The 26,227-nt window shown below is 40.7% G+C and overlaps 1 protein-coding gene across 2 annotated transcripts in view; it reads right to left on the reverse strand.

The window, feature by feature from the left end:
- ash1l (ash1 (absent, small, or homeotic)-like (Drosophila)) overlaps positions 1-26,227 on the reverse strand; it is a 120,177-nt gene that overhangs the window by 85,779 nt on the left and 8,171 nt on the right. For both annotated transcript variants that reach the window (XM_060904928.1, XM_060904927.1), the window contains exon 3: positions 2,658-3,397. In XM_060904928.1, the coding sequence (XP_060760911.1) occupies positions 2,658-3,227 (570 nt within the window). In that variant the 5' untranslated portion in view covers positions 3,228-3,397. The remainder of the gene's footprint in view (positions 1-2,657; positions 3,398-26,227) is intronic.

Consider the following 26,227-nt stretch of genomic DNA (forward strand, 5'->3'; position numbering starts at 1 on the left):
TGACTTTCATCCTGGGATTGAAGGAATTTTGCATGACTTTAATCATTCCCATATTACAAACCAAGCCCAGCATTTGTAATATGGGAAATTCCTGCACATATTTACAAGCCATAGAGATACCTAGATATGAAATTAATAAATGAAAAAAAAAGAGAAAACAATTCAGTGTAACTGTAGGCTGCTGTTATACGGCCAATCTCTTGTTCGCCCTTTTTCTTACTTGTGACCATTTTGCATGTAGCATATCTTGTTGGTGAGGGGAAATTTTTCAGCAACCACAAGTGTTTGTGTATTTATGGTCTGCATTTATAAATGCAGATCATAAACGCACAATACACAGTATATGGCCAAAAGTATGTGGGTACCTGACCATCACACTGAACTTTCCCCAAACATTTGCCACAATGTTGTCTCCAGTGATGGGAATAACGGCGTTAGAAATAAACGGCGTTACTAACGGCGTTACTTTTTTTAGTAACGAGTAATCTAACTAATTACTTTTTACATCGTTATAACGCCGTTCCCGTTACTTACAATAAAATGCTCTGCGTTACTTTATTAAAGCTGTTCTCATCTGGCACGCTGCTCGTTCAGCCTTTCTTTACTCTGCTTTAGTGTGGGGCGGGGAGACGCGAGACAACGGCATAGTCAGCCAATCAGAGTAGCTTTGGACAACATACGTAGGTAGGCTCCGCCTACTGCACTACTGCGTGCTCTTTCAATCAGAAGACACAGCGATGGTGAGCGGTCAGCCCAGCACTGCGCTTTCAAACTGGAAATACAGCATTACTTTTCATTACTTGAAATAAAAGGCAAAAATGTCTACGTGCAATGCACATTACGTCGAGGAACAAAGCGTTTGTCCTCGTCAGTGGCCAGTAATTAGTAACAATTTTAATAACTACAAAAATATACTAAATTTGATAGATGTCTTATCTCACATTGTCCCACAAAAATATTAATATAGTGTAGATAACGTTACTAACTGGTTCTGTTAAGTGTCCATTTCAGTCATTAAACACATTTAACATTTACTTTTATTATGATTACACTAACTGAATTTTTTTTTTGGGGGGGGACACAAAATGTAACGGAATAATTACTTTCCCTGGTAATTAGTTACTTTTATGACAAAGTAACTCCGTTACTAACTCAGTTACTTTTTGGGAAAAGTAACTAGTAACTATAATTACTTTTTGAAAGTAACGTGCCCAACACTGGTTGTCTCAATCTGGAAATAGGATGTTCAACAAGCACATATGGGTGTGATGGTCAAGTGTACACATTTGGCCATCTGATGTAGAGCCTTATATACTGGGATAGACAGGGAAAAGGGTGTAAATGGCTACGTTCACACTGCAGGCTGAAGTGACTCAAATCCGATCTTTTCGCCCATATGTGACCTGTATCCGATCTTTTATTGACAATATGAACGACACAGATCCGATTTTTTCAAATCCGACCCAGGCCGTTTGGATATGTGGTGCTAATTCCGATTCCTATCCGCTCTTTTCATATGCAACTTCAGTCTGAACCGCCAGGTCGCATTCATCCGACTTACACGTCATCAACAAGCCACAAACGTCACTATTCTGCGCTGAAGTAGGCCGCGGGTCTCTCAAAAAAGTTACAACAACATGGCGCATAATCACGGGCGCAGACAGAGGGTGGGACGAGTCATATTTAAATTCACCTCGTTCGGTCCCCCCTACTTATAGGGAGGAAAAAACGTCTATGCTGTCTTTCTTTGCATAAGGCAAACCTCACGGAAAAATCAAAAGACTAATTACCATTCGGTTTATTGAGGTGCACGGCAGTGTATACATAGTTGCAACAACTCACATAAAACAAAACAAAGACTGATATTCGGTTGGTTGAGCTGCGCAGACTGCACAGGTTGCGAGCTCGAGCTTGGTTGCTATGGTTACTAACAACAAGTTTGACAGGCATATCGGGGTTGGGGTTGGTTTGCTGGCAGCTTTGTCCCCCCCAGTTTTTTGTCCCCCCCAGTTCAAAAAACGTATCTGCGCCCCTGCGCATGACATCAATGCGAGGGACGCTTCGGGCTGTGAAGGTTCTGAATCTTCTCAATGGAAGGACGCAGAGGTTAGGGAGCTGATTTCCATTTGGGGGGATGCAGCTATTCAAGCTAGATTGGATGGGTCATACCGCAACCGGGCGGTTTTACTTCCGTAAACACTGGCCATGCTCACTGCGTGTGACGTCGTCGTATCCTGCAATGCGCATGCGGAACACTTTTAGGTCGCTTTTCGTTCATACTGAGGATCACATACAAGTCGCATATATTTGTTAATGTGAACGACCTCACAAAAAAATCGGATTTCACAAAAAAATCGGAATTGAGCATTAAGCCTTGCAGTGTGAACGTAGCGAATGTGTCATAAAATGGGAAGTTAAGCCAGATGAAAGACAAAGAAAAAGCAATGAAAAAAGATTGATCTTGGTTACTGAAAAGACAGAAAAAACTGGAACGTCAGACATGCAGATTAAAGAAGCTAGAAAGATTTGCTCAACAAAATCCCCACCAAAATCTTGACTTAAACTTTCATCTGAAATGGAGCTATGTAATTCTTTCTAGTTAGTTAATATTCACGTTTGCCTTTCCCATTTCAAAACCCCAAAGTGAACCAACTTACTCTTTTAGCTGGGGTATTCCCATTCACAGGAGTTTCAGGGCTGGTAGAAGTGGAAGGAGGAAGAGGTGGTGTAGGTGCAGCATTAGATGGAACACCTGATGGCTGAGGCACTCCTGGGTTAACAGTGGGGTCTTTTTCTGCTTCTTTAACATGTGGCATACTAGGAGTGTTGCCACTACCATCAGAGGGTCCCACTCGACGATTGCCTCGTCCACCGCCTCGGCTTCCATGTCTAACTGTTGCTCTGAAGGCTGGCCGGCATACGTAGTTCTCAAGGATTTTAGGGGGCTTCTTCATTCGTTTGGCCTGAAGGCCTATCTTAAGCTTAACGTTGCCCTCTGAGTAACTGGTCTCTTTGACAGAGAACTGTGGAGACTGCTGTTGCTCACCAGTGCCACCCTCCGAGTTGCAGGGAACAGCCGGCACTGCATCTCTTTCCTTCTCCCACTTCCTTTTTTCATCTTCATCGTCTTTCTTCCCACCTCCTCCTTCCTTCTCACACTCAACTGGTAGGGTATTTGCGGGGAGAGGAGGTGGTGTGGTGGGCCCTCCTTGTGTCCTCTGATCCATTGATGATATGAGAAACAGAGAAGGGCTGAGCAGGATGTGCTCACAAGCAGTACAGGATTGGGGAATACAGAATCCAGCTGGAAGTGGAAGATGGGGAGGGATATAATAATAGTTGTTGGGTTGAAGCAGGGTCGTCCTTTCCTGGCTGCCCAGACCTTGACTCCTTCAAACTGGTGAGGAAGAGAAAGCAATTGATTAAGAAGACATTCTTCATTACCCATAATTCTAAAAATACACATGGTATTAAAATTATAACAGCTAATAAAAGTACAATGAATGCAAGGCAAAAGGTACATCACACAGAGGTTCATATAGTCTATGGGACTGTAACTGGCAAAAATCTGATAGCTGTGGCCAACTAGATAAATCATACTGATCATGCAGCAGAGGATCTAACTAGCCTTTACCACTGACCTCAAAGTGACAATTTTAAATATCTCATCTCATTATCTCTAGCCGCTTTATCCTTCTACAGGGTCGCAGGCAAGCTGGAGCCTATCCCAGCTGACTACAGGCGAAAGGCGGGGTACACCCTGGACAAGTCGCCAGGTCATCACAGGGCTGACACATAGACACAGACAACCATTCACACTCACATTCACACCTACGCTCAATTTAGAGTCACCAGTTAACCTAACCTGCATGTCTTTGGACTGTGGGGGAAACCGGAGCACCCGGAGGAAACCCACGCGGACACGGGGAGAACATGCAAACTCCACACAGAAAGGCCCTTGCCAGCCCCAGGGCTCGAACCCAGGACCTTCTTGCTGTGAGGTGACAGCGCTAACCACTACACCACCGTGCCGCCCACAATTTTAAATATTTTAAAGTAAATGTATAACAATATATTGTGTGACAATATATTGTGGTACAAATTTATGATGATTCAAAACAATGAAATAAAAAAAAAAAATCAACCACGATTATCATCAGGCTGCATACCCTCATAGTTTTTCCTAGTTGTAACTTCATTGTTCAGACAGCAGAGGGGCAATAACATACAACAGAGGGATTGCATGTAACTTCGCCATAAGTAGACATATCAGACACTCGCTGGCTGTGCTGTGAAAATTGTGCATGCAGATGCTCATTTAAGTTTCCAAATGTCATTGTTTAACTCTTGAATATTTTCTATTGTGAATACCATCATTAAAAAAAGCTCATCTCTGCTTTCCAAAGCAATTTATCTTAAGATCTGTTCAGTACTTTAGGAGTAACGGCAGGTTGAAGTTGGTACAAGAGAGTAAAAACTCTGCTCATGTGATGTCAGGAAACTGCCGGTGCTTTTTGAGTCATGAGAAAGCGGTCAGGCTCCCTCTCTTCTGATCGGTTTCTGACTGGATTACCTGTGAATATCAGTCAAATAACTTTTTATAGGGATGTTCTCTCACTCTCACAGTTTCTGATGAAGTATTCAGCAAAATTTTCTGTCAGCTAGTTTTGATGTTATGATTCACGGGAGACTTTGAAGTGAGTTTTCATAGCTTTACCTACTTATTTTTTCATTTTCAAACTGATTCATGTAAATAAGTAATGGTTTTAGAATATAACTGTAGTTGTTTTGATGAAAAATATTGAGATCTTAGTGGTCGGAATGAGATTTTAAAAAACTGGAAGTCAGAAAGGTGAGTGTCAATTTCAGTTCAATTAATGTGAATTGTTTATTGGATGTGACTCTCACAGTTTTTTTGAGGTTGGCCTTGAAAGCTGTGAATATTATCATTTATATTCTTTAATATAAACACTAGTAGGCCCTACTAGAAATAAAAAGGCCTACAGAGCACAAAGAGGGTATTAGAAATAATCTATCACTTTGAGTGTACCGATTTAATATTTTTACATAATTAGCATAATTACTACTAATTAAATACAAACTTTCATAATTGTTGACAAATTTTTCAAAATTTGTATTCCATATACAACCATTTATGTTACTGTCAATTTCCATGTAAATATCTTGGAAAAATAAAAAAAAAAGTTAAAGAAAAAAAACATTTGATCTCATTCGTTAATAACTCTCTCTGGGTTAATAAGGCCCATTTTTGGACCATGTGATCCTCATACAGAATATAAGTTTTCTAAAAATTAATCCATTTTTTTCAATCTTTGATTTGTAATATCTCAAGGATGGATAAACATTTTAATTCTGTAAAAATGTTCTGCATTCAATTCAATTCTGAATTAAATGAGACCAGTTTCAAGCAATTTGTATTCAATTTTCACCTGAAGTGCCTACTATAAGCAGAAGTAACATGGCTCTAATGCTGCGAAAACAGACACAAAAACTCTGAAATGGGAAAGAGACGTGTGACTGACTTAGGGCTGTGCGATATGGGAAAAAATGAATATCCCGATACATTTTCTCAATTTCACGATATATATCTCGATATATTTAAATCTCCTCTAAAGGACCCCATGAAATCTAACTTTTACTCTTTACTGTTTTCACTACAATCCCTGCAGATTAAATAACATTCTTGGTTAACTTTACAGGTGGTTTTCAACAACACATTTTAAACGTTCATGTTGGTGATTACAACCCCGATTCCAAAAAAGTTGGGACAAAGTACAAATTATAAATAAAAACGGAATGCAATAATTTACAAATCTCAAAAACTGATATTGTATTCACAATAGAACATAGACAACATATCAAATGTCGAAAATGAGACATTTTGAAATTTCATGCCAAATACTGGCTCATTTGAAAGTTCATGATAGCAACACATCTCAAAAAAGTTGGGACAGGGGCAATAAGAGGCTGGAAAAGTTAAAGGTACAAAAAAGGAACAGCTGGAGGACCAAATTGCAACTCATTAGGTCAATTGGCAATAGGTCATTAACATGACTGGGTATAAAAAGAGCATCTTGGAGTGGCAGCGGCTCTCAGAAGTAAAGATGGGAAGAGGATCACCAATCCCCCTAATTCTGCACCGACAAATAGTGGAGCAATATCAGAAAGGAGTTCGACAGTGTAAAATTGCAAAGAGTTTGAACATATCATCATCTACAGTGCATAATATCATCAAAAGATTCAGAGAATCTGGAAGAATCTCTGTGCGTAAGGGTCAAGGCTGGAAAACCATACTGGGTGCCCGTGATCTTCGGGCCCTTAGACGGCACTGCATCACATACAGGCATGCTTCTGTATTGGAGATCACAAAATGGGCTCAGGAATATTTCCAGAGAACATTATCTGTGAACACAATTCACCGTGCCATCCGCCGTTGCCAGCTAAAACTCTATAGTTCAAAGAAGAAGCCATATCTAAACGTGATCCAGAAGCGCAGACGTCTTCTCTGGGCCAAGGCTCATTTAAAATGGACTGTGGCAAAGTGGAAAACTGTTCTGTGGTCAGACGAATCAAAATTTGAAGTTCTTTATGGAAATCAGGGACGCCGTGTCATTCGGACTAAAGAGGAGAAGGACGACCCAAGTTGTTATCAGCGCTCAGTTCAGAAGCCTGCATCTCTGATGGTATGGGGTTGCATTAGTGTGTGTGGCATGGGCAGCTTACACATCTGGAAAGACACCATCATTGCTGAAAGGTATATCCAGGTTCTAGAGCAACATATGCTCCCATCCAGACGACGTCTCTTTCAGGGAAGACCTTGCATTTCCAACATGACAATGCCAAACCACATACTGCATCAATTACAGCATCATGTCTGCGTAGAAGAAGGGTCCGGGTACTGAACTGGCCAGCCTGCAGTCCAGATCTTTCACCCATAGAAAACATTTGGCGCATCATAAAACGGAAGATACGACAAAAAAGACCTAAGACAGTTGAGCAACTAGAATCCTACATTAGACAAGAATGGGTTAACATTCCTATCCCTAAACTTGAGCAACTTGTCTCCTCAGTCCCCAGACGTTTACAGACTGTTGTAAAGAGAAAAGGGCATGTCTCACAGTGGTAAACATGGCCTTGTCCCAACTTTTTTGAGATGTGTTGTTGTCATGAAATTTAAAATCATCTAATTTTTCTCTTTAAATGATATATTTTCTCAGTTTAAACATTTGATATGTCATCTATGTTCTATTCTGAATAAAATATGGAATTTTGAAACTTCCACATAAAAACTCCGTTTTTATTTATAATTTGTACTTTGTCCCAACTTTTTTGGAATCGGGGTTGTAATCACAATTGAGTTGAAATAAGACTTTTTATTCAACAAAGATGTGGCACAAACTGCAAAAACAATCTTGAAAATTGCAACAAAGAAGCAACACAATACAGAGCTGCTCAGAGCTCAAACCAATAAAGTGCAAACTCAACACTGAGAGACATTTAGCCTAAATAAGAAAAGTGCTCATTCATTAAATTATTTTAAAAAATAGATCTCCAAGCTATTAACCTGACTACTGAGAACCACTGGAACATTCACAATAGAGAGAGAGAGATTGAGGGAGAGAAGAGAGAGATCTGCAAAACATAATTTTTCTCTTTGCACACTTTTGAACTGAATGTTTTCTGGCTCTGCCTCTCAGATGTGTATAATTCCGGTATTGCCTTCTCTGTAAAATGTCTGCGACCAGGCAACTCATGTTTGGGATCGAGTGTGTTCAGTAATTTTTGGAAGCCTGGTTTTTCCACTATACTAATTGGGATCATGTCTTCGGCAATGATGTTAGTGATTACATCCGTTATAGCTCTCCATCTCTGACTCGTTTTCTCATATGGGGGGGCTTTGGAGAACGAGGCCGCTAGGGTCGTTTGTTTAGCTTGTGGGGGGTTTTAGCTCGTGAGCAAGTAGTTCGGAGTTTAAGAGACTCTTCATACTGTACCGGGTGAGTTTCAGGTGATGGAACATATTTGTCGTGCTGCTGCCTTTCGTGATGACAGGTTTTTTTTTTTTGCACACTTTACAAACTGGCATTTGCTGTTCCACGTCCTCCTCGCGATATCCAAAAAATGCCAGTTGACTGACCCCTTACTCGTTCTTTTAGGAAGTAATTTGTCGCTGAAATTGACAGAGCTTACACGGTAGCCTATGCAACACCAGCGATTGCACGAACTGAGTCAGCGCTGTAAACCGGAACCAGGAAATCTTCCCGCCGGCAGCATTGCCAGATACTGCTGATGTTTTCCAGCTCAAAATATGTTCAAAACCCGCCAAAACGCACTTAAAACTGCCCAATCTGGCAACACAACCGAAACTAGAAAATCTTCCCGGAAGTTCCTTTCAGCACCGAGATGTCGCCCGGGATTGGTTGGCGAGTGCGTGACGTTATTGTTTTCTTTACCCTTAGGCAGCCTCTCACGTTACTGCCTGAGGGACAGAGAGAAAACCACCGGGAAATGTTTTAAACAAACACGAAACAAACGCAAGTCGGAAGATGACCATAAAATACTTGATAGTTACGATATAATAATTTTATGTATCGCACACAGAATTTTCGCGATATATCGAGTATATTCAATATATCGCACAGCCCTAGACTGACTGACTGTACAAATAGATTTAACAAGAAATCAGAGCTCTCTTTTTACAGACTGCTGAAAACAAAATAAAGGAGAAGCAAAAGGAAACAGTACAAATGTTCATAAATGTTTATTGAGAACTCCTATTATTAACTTTTTCATTTTTAATAAAAGGAATATTTCAGCGGGCGGCACGGTGGTGTAGTGGTTAGCGCTGTCGCCTCACAGCAAGAAGGTCCTGGGTTCGAGCTCCGTGGCCGGCGAGGGCCTTTCTGTGCGGAGTTTGCATGTTCTCCCCGTGTCCGCGTGGGTTTCCTCCGGGTGCTCCGGTTTCCCCCACAGTCCAAAGACATGCAGGTTAGGTTAACTGGTGACTCTAAATTGACTGTAGGTGTGAATGTGAGTGTGAATGGTTGTCTGTGTCTATGTGTCAGCCCTGTGATGACCTGGCGACTTGTCCAGGGTGTACCCCGCCTTTCGCCCGTAGTCAGCTGGGATAGGCTCCAGCTTGCCTGCGACCCTGTAGAAGGATAAAGCGGCTACAGATAATGAGATGAGATGAGGAATATTTCAGTTAATAGGCTATTATATTTTACGCCAACCTTTACAAATGTGTGTAAATAATTATTGTTGATTATTAAGAAAATTATTTTTTTTATTTAACAAAAGGAATATTTAAGGTAAAGAATAAAAAAATGTATGTTGCTTTTTTGGCATTTTTAAATAAAATTTCCTTAATTTCATGTGGGTTTTTTTTTTCAAAAATATTGTAAATCAAATCATGAATTGGGTGAATTAATATGTCACAATTTTAAAGATAACGTATGAATCTATTAAATAACATTCCGATGAATGTAGAGATTCACTTTTGCTCCCGACCACACAGATAAAACATTCAGTGCAATTACAGTGTTCAGCACAATACTTTGCTTGAATTCTTCTTTCAATGTTTATGAGCAAAGCTAGAGCGCTGGAAAATCATTAACCTAATTCACTGACGCAGGAGTGACTTGCCTGGAAATGAATACAAATTGAGCAATACAAATAGTTTTTGGAAATTGAAAAAAGGGAAATTAGCTATGTGACTTGTTTTTATAATCAGATAAATGTTAGTGAATGAATCGAATTAGAAGAACATCCATAAAGTGCCCCATTTCTCATAGTTATTGATTTGTTATATGAGTGCTGACTGTTGACATATGATAGCTGACTTGTTACACCATGTATCAGCTGAAAGAGACCACCACAGGTCCTCCGCTGACCAGATGCTATTTAGTTACTGGACCATTTGCAGCACAGCAAAGACACCAGACAAAACATGTCAAACGTAGGGTTTTTTTGTGTTGTTGTAGCTATAGTTGACTTTCACCTGCCATGGTTTACTGGCAGCATCAGGCGACTATGATATGACTGCATAAATTACGTTATGCAAAAAAAAAATTACGTTATGCAAAAAAAAAAAAAATGTTTTAGTATGACTAAAAATCACACACATCCCAGCTAAAAATGTCAATTACATTGTCTATTACCTTACTGTACAGGAGTGAAAACTCACAAGCAAAAACAACAGTACCCTTTTCAGTCACGTGACCTTCGTAAACGCGACCGCCATTTTGGACATGTAGTGGACTTCGGCTCAAATCGGTTTGAATGCGAGGAAGGCGACAAACATAAAAGAAAAAGGAGCGAGATGCAGAAAACTGTATTTACTAGTTTACTGTAATTACGATCTGGCAGCTATTTACACCGGATCCAGTGTAAATAGCTGCCGGAGCCAACGTCCGGCCGGGCCGCGAGCGAGCGCGCTCCGGAACCTCGGACGTTGGCTCCGGCGGCTATTTACACTGGATCCGGTGTAAATAGCTGCCAGATCATAATTACAGTAAACTAGAATGGAATGTTAACAGCAATGTAATGCCTCTTCTGGCTAATTTTATTCGTCTTACCTCCAACAAAGTGGTCACTACACAAGCGTTGGTATGCCGCTATCCATCTTCTCCGTCGGTCAGCATCTACCGGGATCCGATAAAATGATAACCCTTGCCTTGTTTGTTGATGGTTACTACATCCAGGTGCACAACAATATAGTGGCATGATGGAAGTCTTGCTGAAAATAAACACTTTCTTTGCTGCCGTTCCTCAATGCTGACTGTGGTAAACTACTGGTAGTACATGTCCAAAATGGCGGCCGCGTTTGTCGTGACGTCACGTGAAAAGGGTCCATATATGTAAATCAAACAAACCTCACTGTCTGGCTCAGAATCTGTGAATATCTGGAACCAAAACTGTGGTTTTGGATGAAGGACCACACCACTGTCCTTCACTTCTATTGGCGTTTATTTACTTAGTGGTGCTGTGCTTTGAACAGAATAGAGGGGGGCTGACAATTTGTGCATAGCAGCAAGTTACAGTCAGTAACATACAACTATATGACCAAAGGTTTATGAACACCTGACCATCACGCCCATATGTGGTTCTTCCCCAAATTGTGGCCACAAAGTTAGAAGTACACAATCATATAGAATGTCTCTGTATGCTGTAGCATTACAATTTCTCTTCACTGGAACTAATGCCGCTTTTCCACTACCAACGCGGCTGAGCCGTGCCGTGCTGAGTCGGGCTGAGTCGAGCCGAGCGGGGCTGTTGGAGTTGCATTTGGGCAATTCCATGTAAATGTCAACCTCACCATGCAAAAATAAAGCATCCCAAATTTCAAACTAAACAAACTAAATAAATAAACAAATAAATACATAAATAAATATTTTGATCACCTAATATGTCACTGTCAGTCTTTCTTTCTTATAATGTAAACCCCAAGCTAAAATCAACTTTGATCATGTACAATTCTATATTATTGCCACAAGCCACAGAAATGTATGCTAAAATCCACAAAACAGCAAAACAATAGCATCCTAAATATTATTTAAGAACTTTGATAGTTTTAGCTGATATTTAGAGAGTTTTTCAAAGGGTTATGGTGGTTAAATTGCTGATTTTCTAAACATATGCCATGTCTATTTCAGACGCGTCACATCCATAACGGAATTTCGTCACATCCATAACGCTGACTTTTCCTTCCGAAACTCTGCATGAAATACAAAATATTTTAAACAAAGATTTTTTAATATTCACCTTGGACCCCTCTATCAAACGGATATCTCCATTTCGACATTAGGTTTACGATTTCACAGAGTTTGATAAAAATGTACAGTCACCCAAGAAAAGTGATACTTTTTCTGTCACATCCATAACGCATCTTTTATTGGCGTTTTCTGGCATGCCCTAGATGTACTATGGGAATTGTTCTTGTTCTATCACTTCTCCAGTATGGTACAGCCTTAAAATATGCAACACCTGTTTAAATACTGGGAGACAATAAAACATGCACTGGGTCATTTGTTGCCATTTTGAGTTCAAGTGTCACGTCCATAACGCTGGAATTGCTCATTTCGACTATAACCGCGCTGAACCGTGCTGGCTGGAAGTGGGTGGACACATTGGGTGGAGTTAGCGAAAGTGGGTGGACATCAGGTGATGTCGTTAGGCGGCGCAAACAGTGACATCAGTGATCTTTTAAGCGGTAGTCTCACGACCCGGATAGTAAACAATAAACATGGAGGACATGGAGTCGTTAGTGTTGCTGGTCTTGGTGCTGTGGCTTGTTGTCACCGACAACGCCAACAGATACTGGCAAGAGCGTATAGATGAGGCGAGGCGCATAAGGCTTCATAATTCGTAATTCTCCTTCTTCCGGGTTTACGGTGTTTACAGATCCCAGCGTGCTCGCGGGGCGTGTGAGGACACTCCTCACCAATCAGTGCACAGGGGAGTGTCTCCTCACGCCCCTAGCCTCACTCAGCTCGGTTTGGCTCGCTTCAGCCCCACTCCAAAACGGTGCGAGTTTTGGGGGCTAAGCAGGGCTGAAGCGAGCTGAGTCGTGCTGCTTTTTGGTAGTCGAAACGCGAGCCGTGTTGGGCTGAAGCGAGCTGAAAAAGGGTAGTGGAAAAGGGCCATAAGAGACCCAAACTTGTTCCAGCATGACAATGCCCCTGTGCACAAAGTGAGCCAGGGTTCGACATTAACTTTTTGATCCATTTATCTAGTCGGACAAGCAGTAAGATTTTTCACTTGTCCTGACCATATATTAATTTGTCCTGACTAGGGGTGGGCAAAAATATCGATACGGCGATATATCGCGATACTTTGTCTTCCGATTCAATATCGATACTCAAAATTTGAATATCGATATTTTTTCAAATAATAAATCATGTTTCAGACGGGTTGTAAATCCAGTACGACTTCCGCACCTCCGCTCCGCAAGGTGTCGCTGTGCCGCTACCTCACTGCAAGGCACTCTTCGTCTTCTCTTTTTTTCCCCGGTGGTTGCAGTGAGGAAAAAAAAACAAGCAAGCATGGCTGTTAACGTAAACCGAGAGACGCCGCCGAACTTTAAGGCAGATGTTTGGAGGCACTTTGGATTCCAAAGGAAAGGAGAAAAAAAAAAGTGAGCTGGACAAAGAGTACGCACTTCGCAAAACCTGTTTCACTCCAATTAGATATTCAATTTCTACTGCACGTGACGTAATCAGCTCTCAGAGGAGCCGTCTCACCTCTGAGCATGCTGACCAGTTGCTCTTCCTGAAGAAGAACATGCAGTTTTGAAATGTGTGCTCACAGTACAGGTTTGGATTAAACTTTACACAAGTACTAAGCACAAGTTAAATGTTCTCACGTATATGTTCTCAAGTTTACAAAGAACAAATTGATATTAGTGTTAGCACTGAAATGTCTGTGCAGTCTGCAGTGCAAGTTTTAAGTTTTCATAAAACAATTTGATTCTGCTTGTTAAGCAGCACTGATGTGTCCATGCTTACAGAAAAGTTGAGAATACTAGCACAGAAATGGGAATTTTCTGTATGTTGTAGTGAAGCAACTCTTGGTTTTGCCAGCAGTGGAATAGAGACAAATATATGTCTGGCTGGAGTGTGTAGTTATGTATGTGAAATGTAACTTTACAGTGGTCAATAAATTCTGATTTTCTTCAGTGACACAGATATCGTGATGTGGTTGAAATTTCTTGCAATATATCGATTATCGCTGAATCGCTGTACCGTGATATTATCGTTATCGTGGGCAAAATATCGCCATGGTATCATATCGTGAGGTATCTGGTGATACCCAGCCCTAGTGCAGGGGCTTCAAAGTTTGGGAGAATAGCAGGGTACAAATAATTTACAGCAGGGTGCAAAATGGTAAAATGTCTGCCAGCGGCAGACATAATGCACGCAAAGCGTGCATAGATAGATAGATAGATAGATAGATAGATAGATAGATAGATAGATAGATAGATAGATAGATAGATAGATATGCATGCAAGTACGAATTTTTCATGGGGCAGGATGGTTTGGAACAGGCCATCTAAAATTGGGATAACATTTACCCGGGACGGCTATTTGAGGCGGGTCGTCTAGCTTAAGCTTGATTAGCGTTGTTACGCACGCCAGTGTTTCCCACAGAAATTTTGGAGACTATGGGGGAGGCGCGGGGGTTGTTTAAAATTGAGTGATATGTTAAATATTAAGTTATTACTGAAAAACGATTGATTAAAAAAACAGACACTGAGAAATGGTCCTATAAACAACTTTACCAATATAAAAGATTACCAGGACTACAAAAATGCAGAAAAATAGGCTTTACTTATCCAAATGCACCTGTTGGTTCAAAAGTTAAAGTGCAGAGAACCTCACAGCACAACATGAAGTTACCTTCAAATATAATATAAATGCCTCAGCTTTCATGTAAGAAAAAAAAAAAACTATTAATACTAGTACTGTGTGCAGGCAGTCTCTCCTGAAGACTAAATTAAACAATAATTATAAACTAATAAAATAAATGGCTCAGGCTTCATAGAAGAAAAAAAAAAAAAAAAACAATTTGAACAGAATCTCACAGTATGATGCTGAAGCTGCCTAAACAATGGAAAATAAAATACCATTTTGGCAAAAATGTTGGCACCCATTAATTTATTGTATTAAGTAAAAAAATATGTTGCCAGATACTGCTGACGTTTTACAGCCCAAAATATGTTCAAAACCCGCCAAAATGCACTTAAAACCGCCCAAATTGGGCGGGAAAACGCGCAATCTGGCAACACAGGCGGCAGTAATGGCTGCACTCGTGTCGAGGATGTAAACACAATCTGGCAACACAGGTGGCAGTAATGGCTGCACTCGTGTCGAGGATGTAAACACAGTTGGCGTGGCAACGGACATACATGACATAGTGGATATAATTTACGTTCACAACTTTTTTTGCTGTCAGAAATATTTAATATTAAATTTTGTGACTCGACTGACAATAGCCGGCGGCATAACAAGCCATAGCCAGCGATTTGCGGCCGGTGACCGGCTACTTTTGAGACCGCTGCTAGTCCTGACCATAACCTTTTTATTCTCATGTATTTACTAGTTCAGTGAAAGGAAAGTGGTTAACAAAGTGTATCAAAAAGCAGGTATAGTTATGATAATCATTATGCTTTAATTTATAATTTTTCAATAAAACTCAAACCTTAACTATAACAATAAACAGAAACTATCCAATGCCCCATTATGGTGCATGTGTTGTTATAACTCATTACCTGATCTGCAGTTTTGAGTTAGACTTACCCAAATTCAAAGCCTCTCAATTAATCCAATAAAATTTAAAGTATAAATTAAGTTAAAGAAATAAAACCAAAAGAAAACAAGTTGGACATGATAAGGGTGACAGAATCGCATTGTAAATAAAATCAAACCGTTAGTGAGTTCGGCACTGTCGTATACTTCCCCCGAAATATTTTACGACATCTGAGATAGTCAATGTGTACCACACAAAAGAAAAATATAATGAATGTTTGAATGAAATGAAGATTCACCACAGATATTTATTTTATTGAGGTATTTGATCACCAGTTCTCCGATTTCGGTGAATTCAGTGTCTAATAATCTATAACTAGATATTACGCTGTGCTTATTTTTACACACGCACCTGCTGTACTCGGCTTCCCCGGAATTTTGTGAACAATAACACGGCCAGATCGCTGACAGGATTGAACTGGTTTTGTTGGAACTTTATTGAATTAACTCTGGAATAATTACTATTAATTTTTTTTTGGTGATTTTCAACAATCCTGAAAAGATGTGGTCCCTAAAAGATATAAAAACATAAGGAATCATTACTATAAGCCTGCCCACACAGAACACTGATTGGTCTACTTAACAAGACAGAGTAATCAGGATGTGCGCTCTCTCTCGCTCTTGCTCACACACTCGCTCTAGATTCCGGGATATTGTATCTAACTTGTGGGCATCAGGGAGCCACTATCAATATGCAGGAGACTCGGGAATAATTCAACTTGTCCCATTGGACAGGCAGAAGTAGATTTGACTTGTGTGGACCAAACATTTAGTTGTCCTGGACAGTTGAACGACCGTTAATGTTGAACTCTGTGAGCTCCATGAACGCATGGAGTGTTAAGGATGGCGTGGAAGAACTTGAGTGTCCTGCACAGAGCCCTGACTGAACTCAATTCCACTGAACACCTTTTGGGCAGTGTTGCCAGATTGGGCAGGTTTAGGTGCTTTTTGGCTGGTTTTGAACATATTTTGGGGTGGAAAACGTTAGCAATATCTGGCAACACTGCTTTTGGGATGAACTGGAACACCGACTGAACCCCAGACCTCCTCAGTGCCTGATCTCACGAGTGCTCTTGTGGCTGAATGAAGAGAAATCCTCACAGAGACACCCTAAAATCGAGTGGAAAGCCTTCCCAGAAGAGTGGATTTTACTGTAACAACAGAGGGAATAAATCTGGAATGGGATGTTGAACAAGAACATATGGGTCTGATTGGTCAGGTGTCGTCAAACTTTTGGCCATACTGTGTATGTGTATTATTGGAAGTCCTATTTTAAAGCTAGGGTGGGTCATTTTGGAGAAACCAGCAAGAATAAGCTACAGTTTGAAAGCATCCAACCAAAAAAAAAAAAAAAAATCTCAGCCCCTTCCCTTCAAAATCCATGAATGTGCACTGCCTGACTACTGCTGGAGGACAAGTCCATGAGAAAGAGAGAGAGTGTGAGTTGGGGGAGCAATATGTCTGCCTTGCCTTGTGGAAGACTCCAATCACATGCAATGAGGGCACAGGCAGAGTGCACGCAGGTAGGCAGACAGGCAGGTAGGCCATCCAATCATTTCATTCAGACCAGATGAAATGATGGAACGACATTTTACTGTTACATGTGACTGTCACAGATGATGGATTTTTTTTCTTCTTTTTATTGTCAGAGCATTTGATTTAGGCTACGTTCACACTGCAGGCTGAAGTGACTCAAATCCGATCTTTTCGCCCGTATGTGACCTGTATCCGATCTTTTATTGACAATATGAACGACACAGATCCGATTTTTTCAAATCCGACCCAGGCCGTTTGGATATGTGGTCCTAATTCCGATTCCTATCCGCTCTTTTCATATGCGACTTCAGTCTGAACCGCCAGGTCGCACTCATCCGACTTACACGTCATCAACAAGCCACAAACGTCACTATTCTGCGCTGAAGTAGGCGGCGGGTCTCTCAAAAAAAGTTACAACAACATGGCGCATAATCACGGGCGCAGATTTAAATTCACCTCGTTCGGTCCCCCCCACTTATAGGGAGGAAAAAACGTCTATGCTGTCTTTCTTTGCATAAGGCAAACCTCACGGAAAAATCAAAAGACTAATTACCATTCGGTTTATTGAGGTGCACAGCAGTGTATACATAGTTGCAACAACTCACATAAAACAAAACAAAGACTGATATTCGGTTGGTTGAGCTGCGCAGACTGCACAGGTTGCGAGCTCGAGCTTGGTTGCTATGGTTACTAACAACAAGTTTGACAGGCATATCGGGGTTGGGGTTGGTTTGCTGGCAGCTTTGTCCCCCCCCCCCAGTTCAAAAAACGTATCTGCGCCCCTGCGCATGACATCAATGCGAGGGACGCTTCGGGCTGTGAAGGTTCTGAATCTTCTCAATGGAAGGACGCAGAGGTTAGGGAGCTGATTTCCATTTGGGGGGATGCAGCTATTCAAGCTAGATTGGATGGGTCATACCGCAACCGGGCGGTTTTACTTCCGTAAACACTGGCCATGCTCACTGCGTGTGACGTCGTCGTATCCTGCAATGCGCATGCGGAACACTTTTAGGTCGCTTTTCGTTCATACTGAGGATCACATACAAGTCGCATATATTTGTTAATGTGAACGACCTCACAAAAAAATCGGATTTCACAAAAAAATCGGAATTGAGCATTAAGCCTTGCAGTGTGAACGTAGCGTTATTCATTGCTGTTGGGATGTAAAGAGAATTTCAAGAAATATAACCAAAAATGCTTCTAAAAAAAAAAAAAAAAAAAAGACCTACCCAAGCTTTAAGCCCTAAAAGCAATGACAGTTTTAAATTATGCTGAACAAGCAATTTACTGTATTACTTCTAAAATATAGCTAAGCTAATGAATTAAAACCAGTGTCCCAAGTTAACAAACTGATCAGAATAATAACAGAGAATAATCTATTGAAATTATTTTAGATGGATGGTCTGAAGATGTTTAATCAAGCATGGATGTGTCACATCAGGGTTTGTGCTGACAGGTGGAAAATACTTGAGTAAGCTGTACTTTGCTAGTAGACTTAAGTATTACTTTGGTGTATTTATACTTTTACTTGAGTGTCACTGAAATTCCTGTTCTTTATTAATCACAAGGCAAGGATATGCACTTCAGTGCTGTCAGGGTATTTATAGATAATCAGAAGCAAAAACATTTTGCACTAGTGAAGCCATTGTTTCTCTATGGAGACAGCTACAGCTCAGCGTACAGAGCTTCAATTCAATGCAAAGTTCACCTCTGACCTTTTCAAACCATAACCAAAATGAGCCTTTACACAGGCAGCAGTAGGTGGCACAGTGGTATAGTGGTTAGCACTACTGCCTCACAGCAAGGAGGTTCTAGGTTTGAGTCCAGTGGCCGACGGGGGTCTTTCCGTGTGTGGTTTGCATGCTCTCCCCATGTCTGCGTGGGATTCCTCTGGATGCTCCAGTTTCGTCCAAAGACATTCAGTTATGTTAACTGGCTACTCTAAATTGCCCACTGGCCACCCTACTGCTGCAATTCTGGCCAAGTCAACCAAGCATGGCTTGTCTCAAGCCTGGATCAGGTTTGGCAAGTGGCAATGATATGAAGCAGCAACGATGTGCTTTTTCCCTTCTTGTCCAAAAGACTACCAAAGCCAGAACCATTGTACAATAAACGGGCTCCTGGAATTACCTGTTTTCAAACACGTCTTGATGTAGCACCACTTCAACCTTGCAGGTTAAAACGTATGATGCACCTACTTTAATGATGAGAGAAGCTCAAAACGCTGATCATCTCCAAGCACCCTAACTTGCACACACTATTCATTCCCAACTCCCACCGCCAAACCCCTGCTTCTGTCAGTGATGCACCATTTCATATGGACCCTTTTCACGTGACGTCACGACAAACGCGGCCGCCATTTTGGACATGTACTACCAGTAGTTTACCACAGCCAGCATTGAGGAACGGCAGCAAAGAAAGTGTTTATTTTCAGCAAGACTTCCATCATGCCACTATGTTGTTGTGCACCTGGATGTAGTAACCATCAACAAACAAGGCAAGGGTTATCATTTTATCGGATCCCGGTAGATGCTGACCGACGGAGAAGATGGATAGCGGCATACCAGCGCTTGTGTAGTGACCACTTTGTTGGAGGTAAGACGAATAAAATTAGCCAGAAAAGGCATTACATTGCTGTTAACATTCCATTCTAGTTTACTGTAATTATGATCTGGCAGCTATTTACACCGGATCCAGTCAGTACGTTTACATGCACGTCCAAATCGAGCTGCTGTTGGTAATCGAGCAAAGGGTCCCAGCAGGGGTGCCAGAGAAATCCAATCCTACATGCACAAGTGAAATAGGGCTATTGTGCAAGGTGCATTGTGCACCCGAGCCACACGTGGCGCTACACGCCCCATCGTGTTGGTACACTTCCGGTTGTCGTCATGAAGAAGAGCTATAGTGTTGCCAGATACTGCTGACGTTTTCCAGCCCAAAACATGTTCAAATCCGCTAAAATGCACTTAAAACCCCCAATCTGGCAACACTAGCAGTTCCGTGTTCAAGCTGTTCGGCTTGCTCTAACAGACTATGGCTACAAACCGTCCGGCGCAGACCACTGTTTTGTAAGACAACTTATTTTGCACAATAATATTTTTCTAAAGTCCATTTTTTGCTTACAAAAAAATTTTTTTTTTTTGCTTACAATTTGACTTATTTCTTAATAAACACACAAAAAGTTCAATTGTTTTGTTTTTATTGACATTCTTCAGATGTTGGACATATATATATATACACAAATACAATGACTTGTTTATGTACACAATTCACAGCTATGCAACAGCTGTACAGATGTATTTGGTGATACAGTAAGTGAGCTAAATTTTAACAGTGCAAACAATGCCACAAAAAGAAAAGATTCATGCCGTTGTCATGATTCGTTGTCATGCCGACCGAGGCTGTTGTGTTTCCCGCTTGTGGTCTCGTCACTCGTCACTTCCGGAAGTAGCTCGACAACTAGCTCGATAGGGTTTACATGCGCAAAGTAGCTCGGCAGAAATCGCATAAACTAGGTCGTGTAGCTCGATTCCGAGAAATCAAGTTCGGTTCAATTTCAGCCGAATTAAGGTGTATACATGGCATTTTGAACTTCGGTTTCAGTCGAGCAACGGCAGAAATTCGATTCTCTCTATGTGCATGTAAACGTAGTGAGTGTAAATAGCCGCCGGAGCCAACGTCCGAGGTTCCGGCGCGCGCGCGCGGCCCGGCCGGACGTTGGCTCCGGCAGCTATTTACGCTGGATCCGGTGTAAATAGCTGCCAGATCATAATTACAGTAAACTAGTAAATACAGTTTTCTGCATCTCGCTCCTTTTTCTTTTATGTTTGTCGCCTTCCTCGCATTCAAACCGATTTGAGCCGAAGTCCACTACATGTCCAAAATGGCGGTCGCATTTACGAAGGTCACGTGACTGAAAAGGGTCCATACTGCCCTTCAAGATCACACTTTCGGATGAGATAATCTAATCGCCACTCCATATTGTGCATTCTGAATGTAGGATTTAAATGTCAAAATCGCAGCACCGGACCAGTGCGTTATGTGATGGCTGATATTCATATCACCGAGATTTGTATTGTATCAAAGAAGCAGTATTATCCTGCTCCCTTTAACCTTTTGAACCAGCTTTAGAGTGTTTAGGATGAAGACTTGCCCAGAGCAGGTGGTTTCTGTGACCTCGGCACAGAGGGCCCCCTGGGAGTCAGAGAACCTGGCTGGTTTCTCCAGTCCTATGTGATCGCCAATCAAAACAGCAGCAATGGAGAAAGAGGAGGCAGAATACGAAAGTAGAAGCATGCAGATGGCTTCTTCATGCCCTGCTAAGGGCAAAGGCTTAACAACAGACCAGACAAGCATGGCCGATTCGAGCAGTAGGGACCATATAGAAAAAATAAAAAGTGGTTTCATTAGTGCCTGCAATCTATGCAGGGATTATTGCCACTATAAATTATAGTTCAGAATTTGGTATCTGGACTTCCCCCATGTTTACTACATTCAGTCAGTACAGATCACTAAAACCTATAGCATAATTTCTGTCAAATGATATCAGCCTTCTTTCTGCTGGAGAGCAATTCCAGCGTTATGGACGTGACACTTGAACTCCAAAATGGCAACAAATGACCCAGTGCATGTTTTATTGTCTCCCAGTATTTAAACAGGTGTTGCATATTTTAAGGCTGTACCATACTGGAGAAGTGATAGAACAAGAACAATTCCCATAGTACATCTAGGGCATGCCAGAAAACGCCAATAAAAGATGCGTTATGGATGTGACAGAAAAAGCATCACTTTTCTTGGGTGACTGTACATTTTTATCAAACTCTGTGAAATCGTAAACCTAATGTCGAAATGGAGATATCCGTTTGATAGAGGGGTCCAAGGTGAATATTAAAAAATCTTTGTTTAAAATATTTTGTATTTCATGCAGAGTTTCGGAAGGAAAAGTCAGCGTTATGGATGTGACGAAATTCCGTTATGGATGTGACGCGTCTGAAATAGACATGGCGTATGTTTAGAAAATCAGCAATTTAACCACCATAACCCTTTGAAAAACTCTCTAAATATCAGCTAAAACTATCAAAGTTCTTAAATAATATTTAGGATGGCTATTGTTTTGCTGTTTTGTGGATTTTAGCATACATTTCTGTGGCTTGTGGCAATAATATAGAATTGTACATGATCAAAGTTGATTTTAGCTTGGGGTTTACATTATAAGAAAGAAAGACTGACATATTAAGGCGACGGGAACAATTCTTGTGACAAATTGGTTCAACTTATTCACATCTGTAAAATACAGGCCTAGGTGAGATCTCTGGGAGCGGTTTTGATGTATTACATGTTGCTTTATTTTTGCATGTTGAGGTTGACATTTACATGGAATTGCCCTGTACAACCCCCCGTCCCACACCTCATGTCCTTTTCCTCTTACTCACTTAGACTCGTTCCTTACTCACTTGGAAAGCTCACAGTACAGTGGTCAAAGCTGCTGTGTTCTTGCTAATCAAAAACACATTTTCTCCCGTACCCCCTCCCTTCTTCTCTTTCCTCTGTCTATCCCTCCCTCAGTGACAATCATTTTCTTATTTGCTAAGTGTTCTTGGCCCTACAAACATGTTCACTACACAGTTATTAAGTCACACACACACATAGTTTGTTTCTAAGAAGTAAAACCATGAGTGAAATCTTTCACTGGAAAACTGCTGTGGATAAAAAGAGGATCGTGACTTGCGGGGGTTTTGGCAAAAAAAAAAAAAAAAAACACCACAACACTTAAACCCACATTTTCAGTGGCACTTGAAAGTTTGCGTATCACAATTTTGAATTTCTCGTTCATTTCGACAGCTTTCCAGACACAGAGCCTGAAATGTATCCTTTGTTCCCATAATTGCAACTGTAACAAAAGAAAGCCACTTCTCTCCCTTTTCACTTTAAACATCCACTTTTAGCTTCCACTGCCCCAAGCCTTCTAACTTGCCACAAATAGTCCAACAGCCATACCCCGGACATTCTGAATGAAACTGTAAAACGCTTCTTAATCTTCTTCTAGAAACCAAATGATTAACGTCAGTAATGACATTCAACACTTGTCACTCATTTGAATCAATTCAGACATTCAGATATTTGATGAAATGGTTTTGTGTTGGGTTTCATTGAAAATCAGCCATTGACTACGTTTACATGCACGTCCAAATCGAGCTGCTGTTGGTAATCGAGCAAAGGGTCCAGGCAGGGGTGCCAGAGAAATCCAATCCTACATGCACAAGTGAAATCGGGCTATTGTGCAAGGTGCATTGTGCACCCGAGCCACACGTGGCGCTACACGCCCCATCGTGTTGGTACACTTCCGGTTGTCGTCATGAAGAAGAGCTATAGTGTTGCCAGATACTGCTGACGTTTTCCAGCCCAAAACGTGTTCAAATCCGCTAAAATTCACTTAAAACCCCCAATCTGGCAACACTAGAGTTCCGTGTTCAAGCTGTTAGGCTTGCTCTAACAGACTGGCTACAAACTGTCCGGCGCAGACCACTGTTTTGTAAGACAACTTATTTTGCAGAATAATATTTTTCTAAAGTCCATTTTTTGCTTACAAAAAAATATTTTTTTTTGCTTACAATTTAACTTATGTCTTAATAAACACACAAAAAGTTCAATTGTTTTGTTTTTATTGACATTCTTCAGATGTTGGACATATATATATATATATATATATATATATATATATATATATATATATATATATACATACATACATACATACACACACACACACACACACAAATACAATGACTTGTTTATGTACACAATTCACAGCTATGCAACAGCTGTACAGATGTATTTGGTGATACAGTAAGTGAGCTAAATTTTAACAGTGCAAACAATGCCACAAAAAGAAAAGATTCATGCCGTTGTCATGATTTGTTGTCATGCCGACCAAGGCTGTTGTGTTTCCCGCTTGTGGTCTCGTCACTCGTCACTTCCGGAAGTAGCTCGACAACTAGCTCGATAGGGTATACATGCACAAAGTAGCTCGGCAGAAATCGCATAAACTAGGTCGTGTAGCTCGATTCCGAGAAATCAAGTTCGGTTCAATTTCAGCCGAATTAAGGTGTATACATGGCATTTTGAACTTCGATTTCAGTCGAGCAACGGCAGAAATTCGATTCTCTCTATGTGCATGTAAACGTAGTGAGTGTGTGATGTGTATAGTTTGGAGTTCTTGTCCTCTGTATATCACTCGCTGCTGCTGAGGATGGCTGCACGTGGACAGCCTGAAGCTCACCATGAGATTACTGTGGATCCACACAGAAACCAGAAGGAGGCACATCAGGTAAAAATTCAAATTCAATCCAAATTGCTTGAAACTTGTCTCACTGAATTCAGAATTCAATGCAGAACAACTTATACCCTGTCCACACTAGGGATTTTGTACCGATACGAAACTACTTTTGTACCGCAACACCTGTCCACACTAGCAACTATACCGGTACTGTAGCGGTATAACTGTATTGGTACGAAACCCACAAATGTATGGGTTTCGTACCGGAACAGTATCGGTACTGTAGCGCTTCGCTGTAGTGTGGACAGATGAAGCGGCTCTGTATCGATACAAATATAATGCACATACGCAAAGTCACACACCTCAATCGATGTCTTCGCTGAATAAAATAGTGAAGAACGGAGATTCGTTTGTTTCTTTCTCAACTGCCTCGCGCGTTTTATACGATTCGACTGAATAAATGACCACCAGAAATACAGACTGTACATTGACAACAAAAAGCACACACACGTTGTTTCATCCGCCATATATTCTCGGAAGGAAGTTACTCGGTAACCACGGAAACATTTCGCGCACGCGCATTTCAACTACCGTGAAAGAAAACCGCAAACATTTCTCGCTAGTGTGGACAGATGCACTGAACTGTACCGGTATACTTTGTATCGATACAGTTATACCACTTTTGTACCGGTATAAGTGTGAACACAGCAATACTTTTTACAGAATTAAAATATATGTTTATCCGTTCTTGAGATATTACAAATAAAAACTGAAGAAACGGCTTAATTTTTAAAAAACTGCCGTAATATTCTGTATGACGATCACATGGTCCAAAAATGGGCCTCATTAACCAATGAGATCAAATGTTTTTTCTTCATAACTTTTGTTTTTCAAGATATTTACATGGAAATTGGCAGTAACATAATTGGCTGTATACTGAATAAAAATTTTGAAAAATTTGTCAACAATTATGCAAATTCATATTTAATTAGTATTAATTATGCTAATTATGTAAAAATGTTAAATCAGTACACTCAATAAAAAAGTAATTGAAGATTATTTCTAATACCCTCTTTGTGCTCTGTAGGCCTTTTGATTTCTCAAAAGTAAGGCCTACTAATGTTTATATTAAAGAATATAAATGATAATATTCATGGCTTTCAAGGCCAACCTCAAAAAAACTGAGAGAGTCACATCCAATAAACAATTCACATTAACTGAACTGAAATTGACACTCGCCTTTCTGACTTCCAGTTTTTTAAAACCTCATTCCAACCACTAAGACCTCAATATTTTTCATCAAAACAACTACAGCTATATTCTAAAATAGTTAATTATTTACAGGAATCAGTTTGATTTGGAAAAATAAGTAGGTAAAGCTATGAAAACTCACTTCAAAGTCTCCCGTGAATCATAACATCAAAACTAGCTGACGGAAAATTTTGCTGAATACTTCATCAGAAACAGTGAGAGCGAGAGAACATCCCGATAAAAGTTATCTGATTAATATTCACAAGTAATCCAGTCGGAATCCAATCAGAAGAGAGGGAGCCTGACCGCTTTCCTGTGACTCAAAAAGAAAAGCACCGTCAGTTTCCCAACGTTCCACAAGCAGAGTTTTTACTCTGTTGTACCAACTTCAATCTGCCATCACTCCTAAAGCACTGAACAGATCTTAACCAGATAAATTTCTTTGGAAAGCAGAAATTATAAGCTTTTTAATAATCATATTCGTGATAAAAATTATTCAAGAGTTAAGCAATGACAGATTTGGAAACTTCGATGAGCGTCTGCATGCACAATTTTCACACCATGGCCAGCGAGCGTGTGATATGCCTACCATACCAGAAAGATGGCTGTGGAACAATCTGCACCCAAGTCTCCATCATTGTAGACAACACATCAAGTTAAAACCAGAATGAATTTAGAGATGACTCAGACGCTCATACTCATAAGTTCCTGTGAACACAATTGCACTTTTTGACTCTATAGTATACAGTTATAGAAGAGAAATGATTTATAATCACACTATCCAGGGTCACACAGATGAGGATGGCACTTTGGAGTCTGGTTCCTCTAGCAGTTTCAT

The sequence above is a fragment of the Neoarius graeffei genome, chromosome 22 (assembly GCF_027579695.1).
Source record: "Neoarius graeffei isolate fNeoGra1 chromosome 22, fNeoGra1.pri, whole genome shotgun sequence".
In the NCBI taxonomy this organism is placed as follows: Eukaryota; Metazoa; Chordata; class Actinopteri; order Siluriformes; family Ariidae; genus Neoarius; species Neoarius graeffei.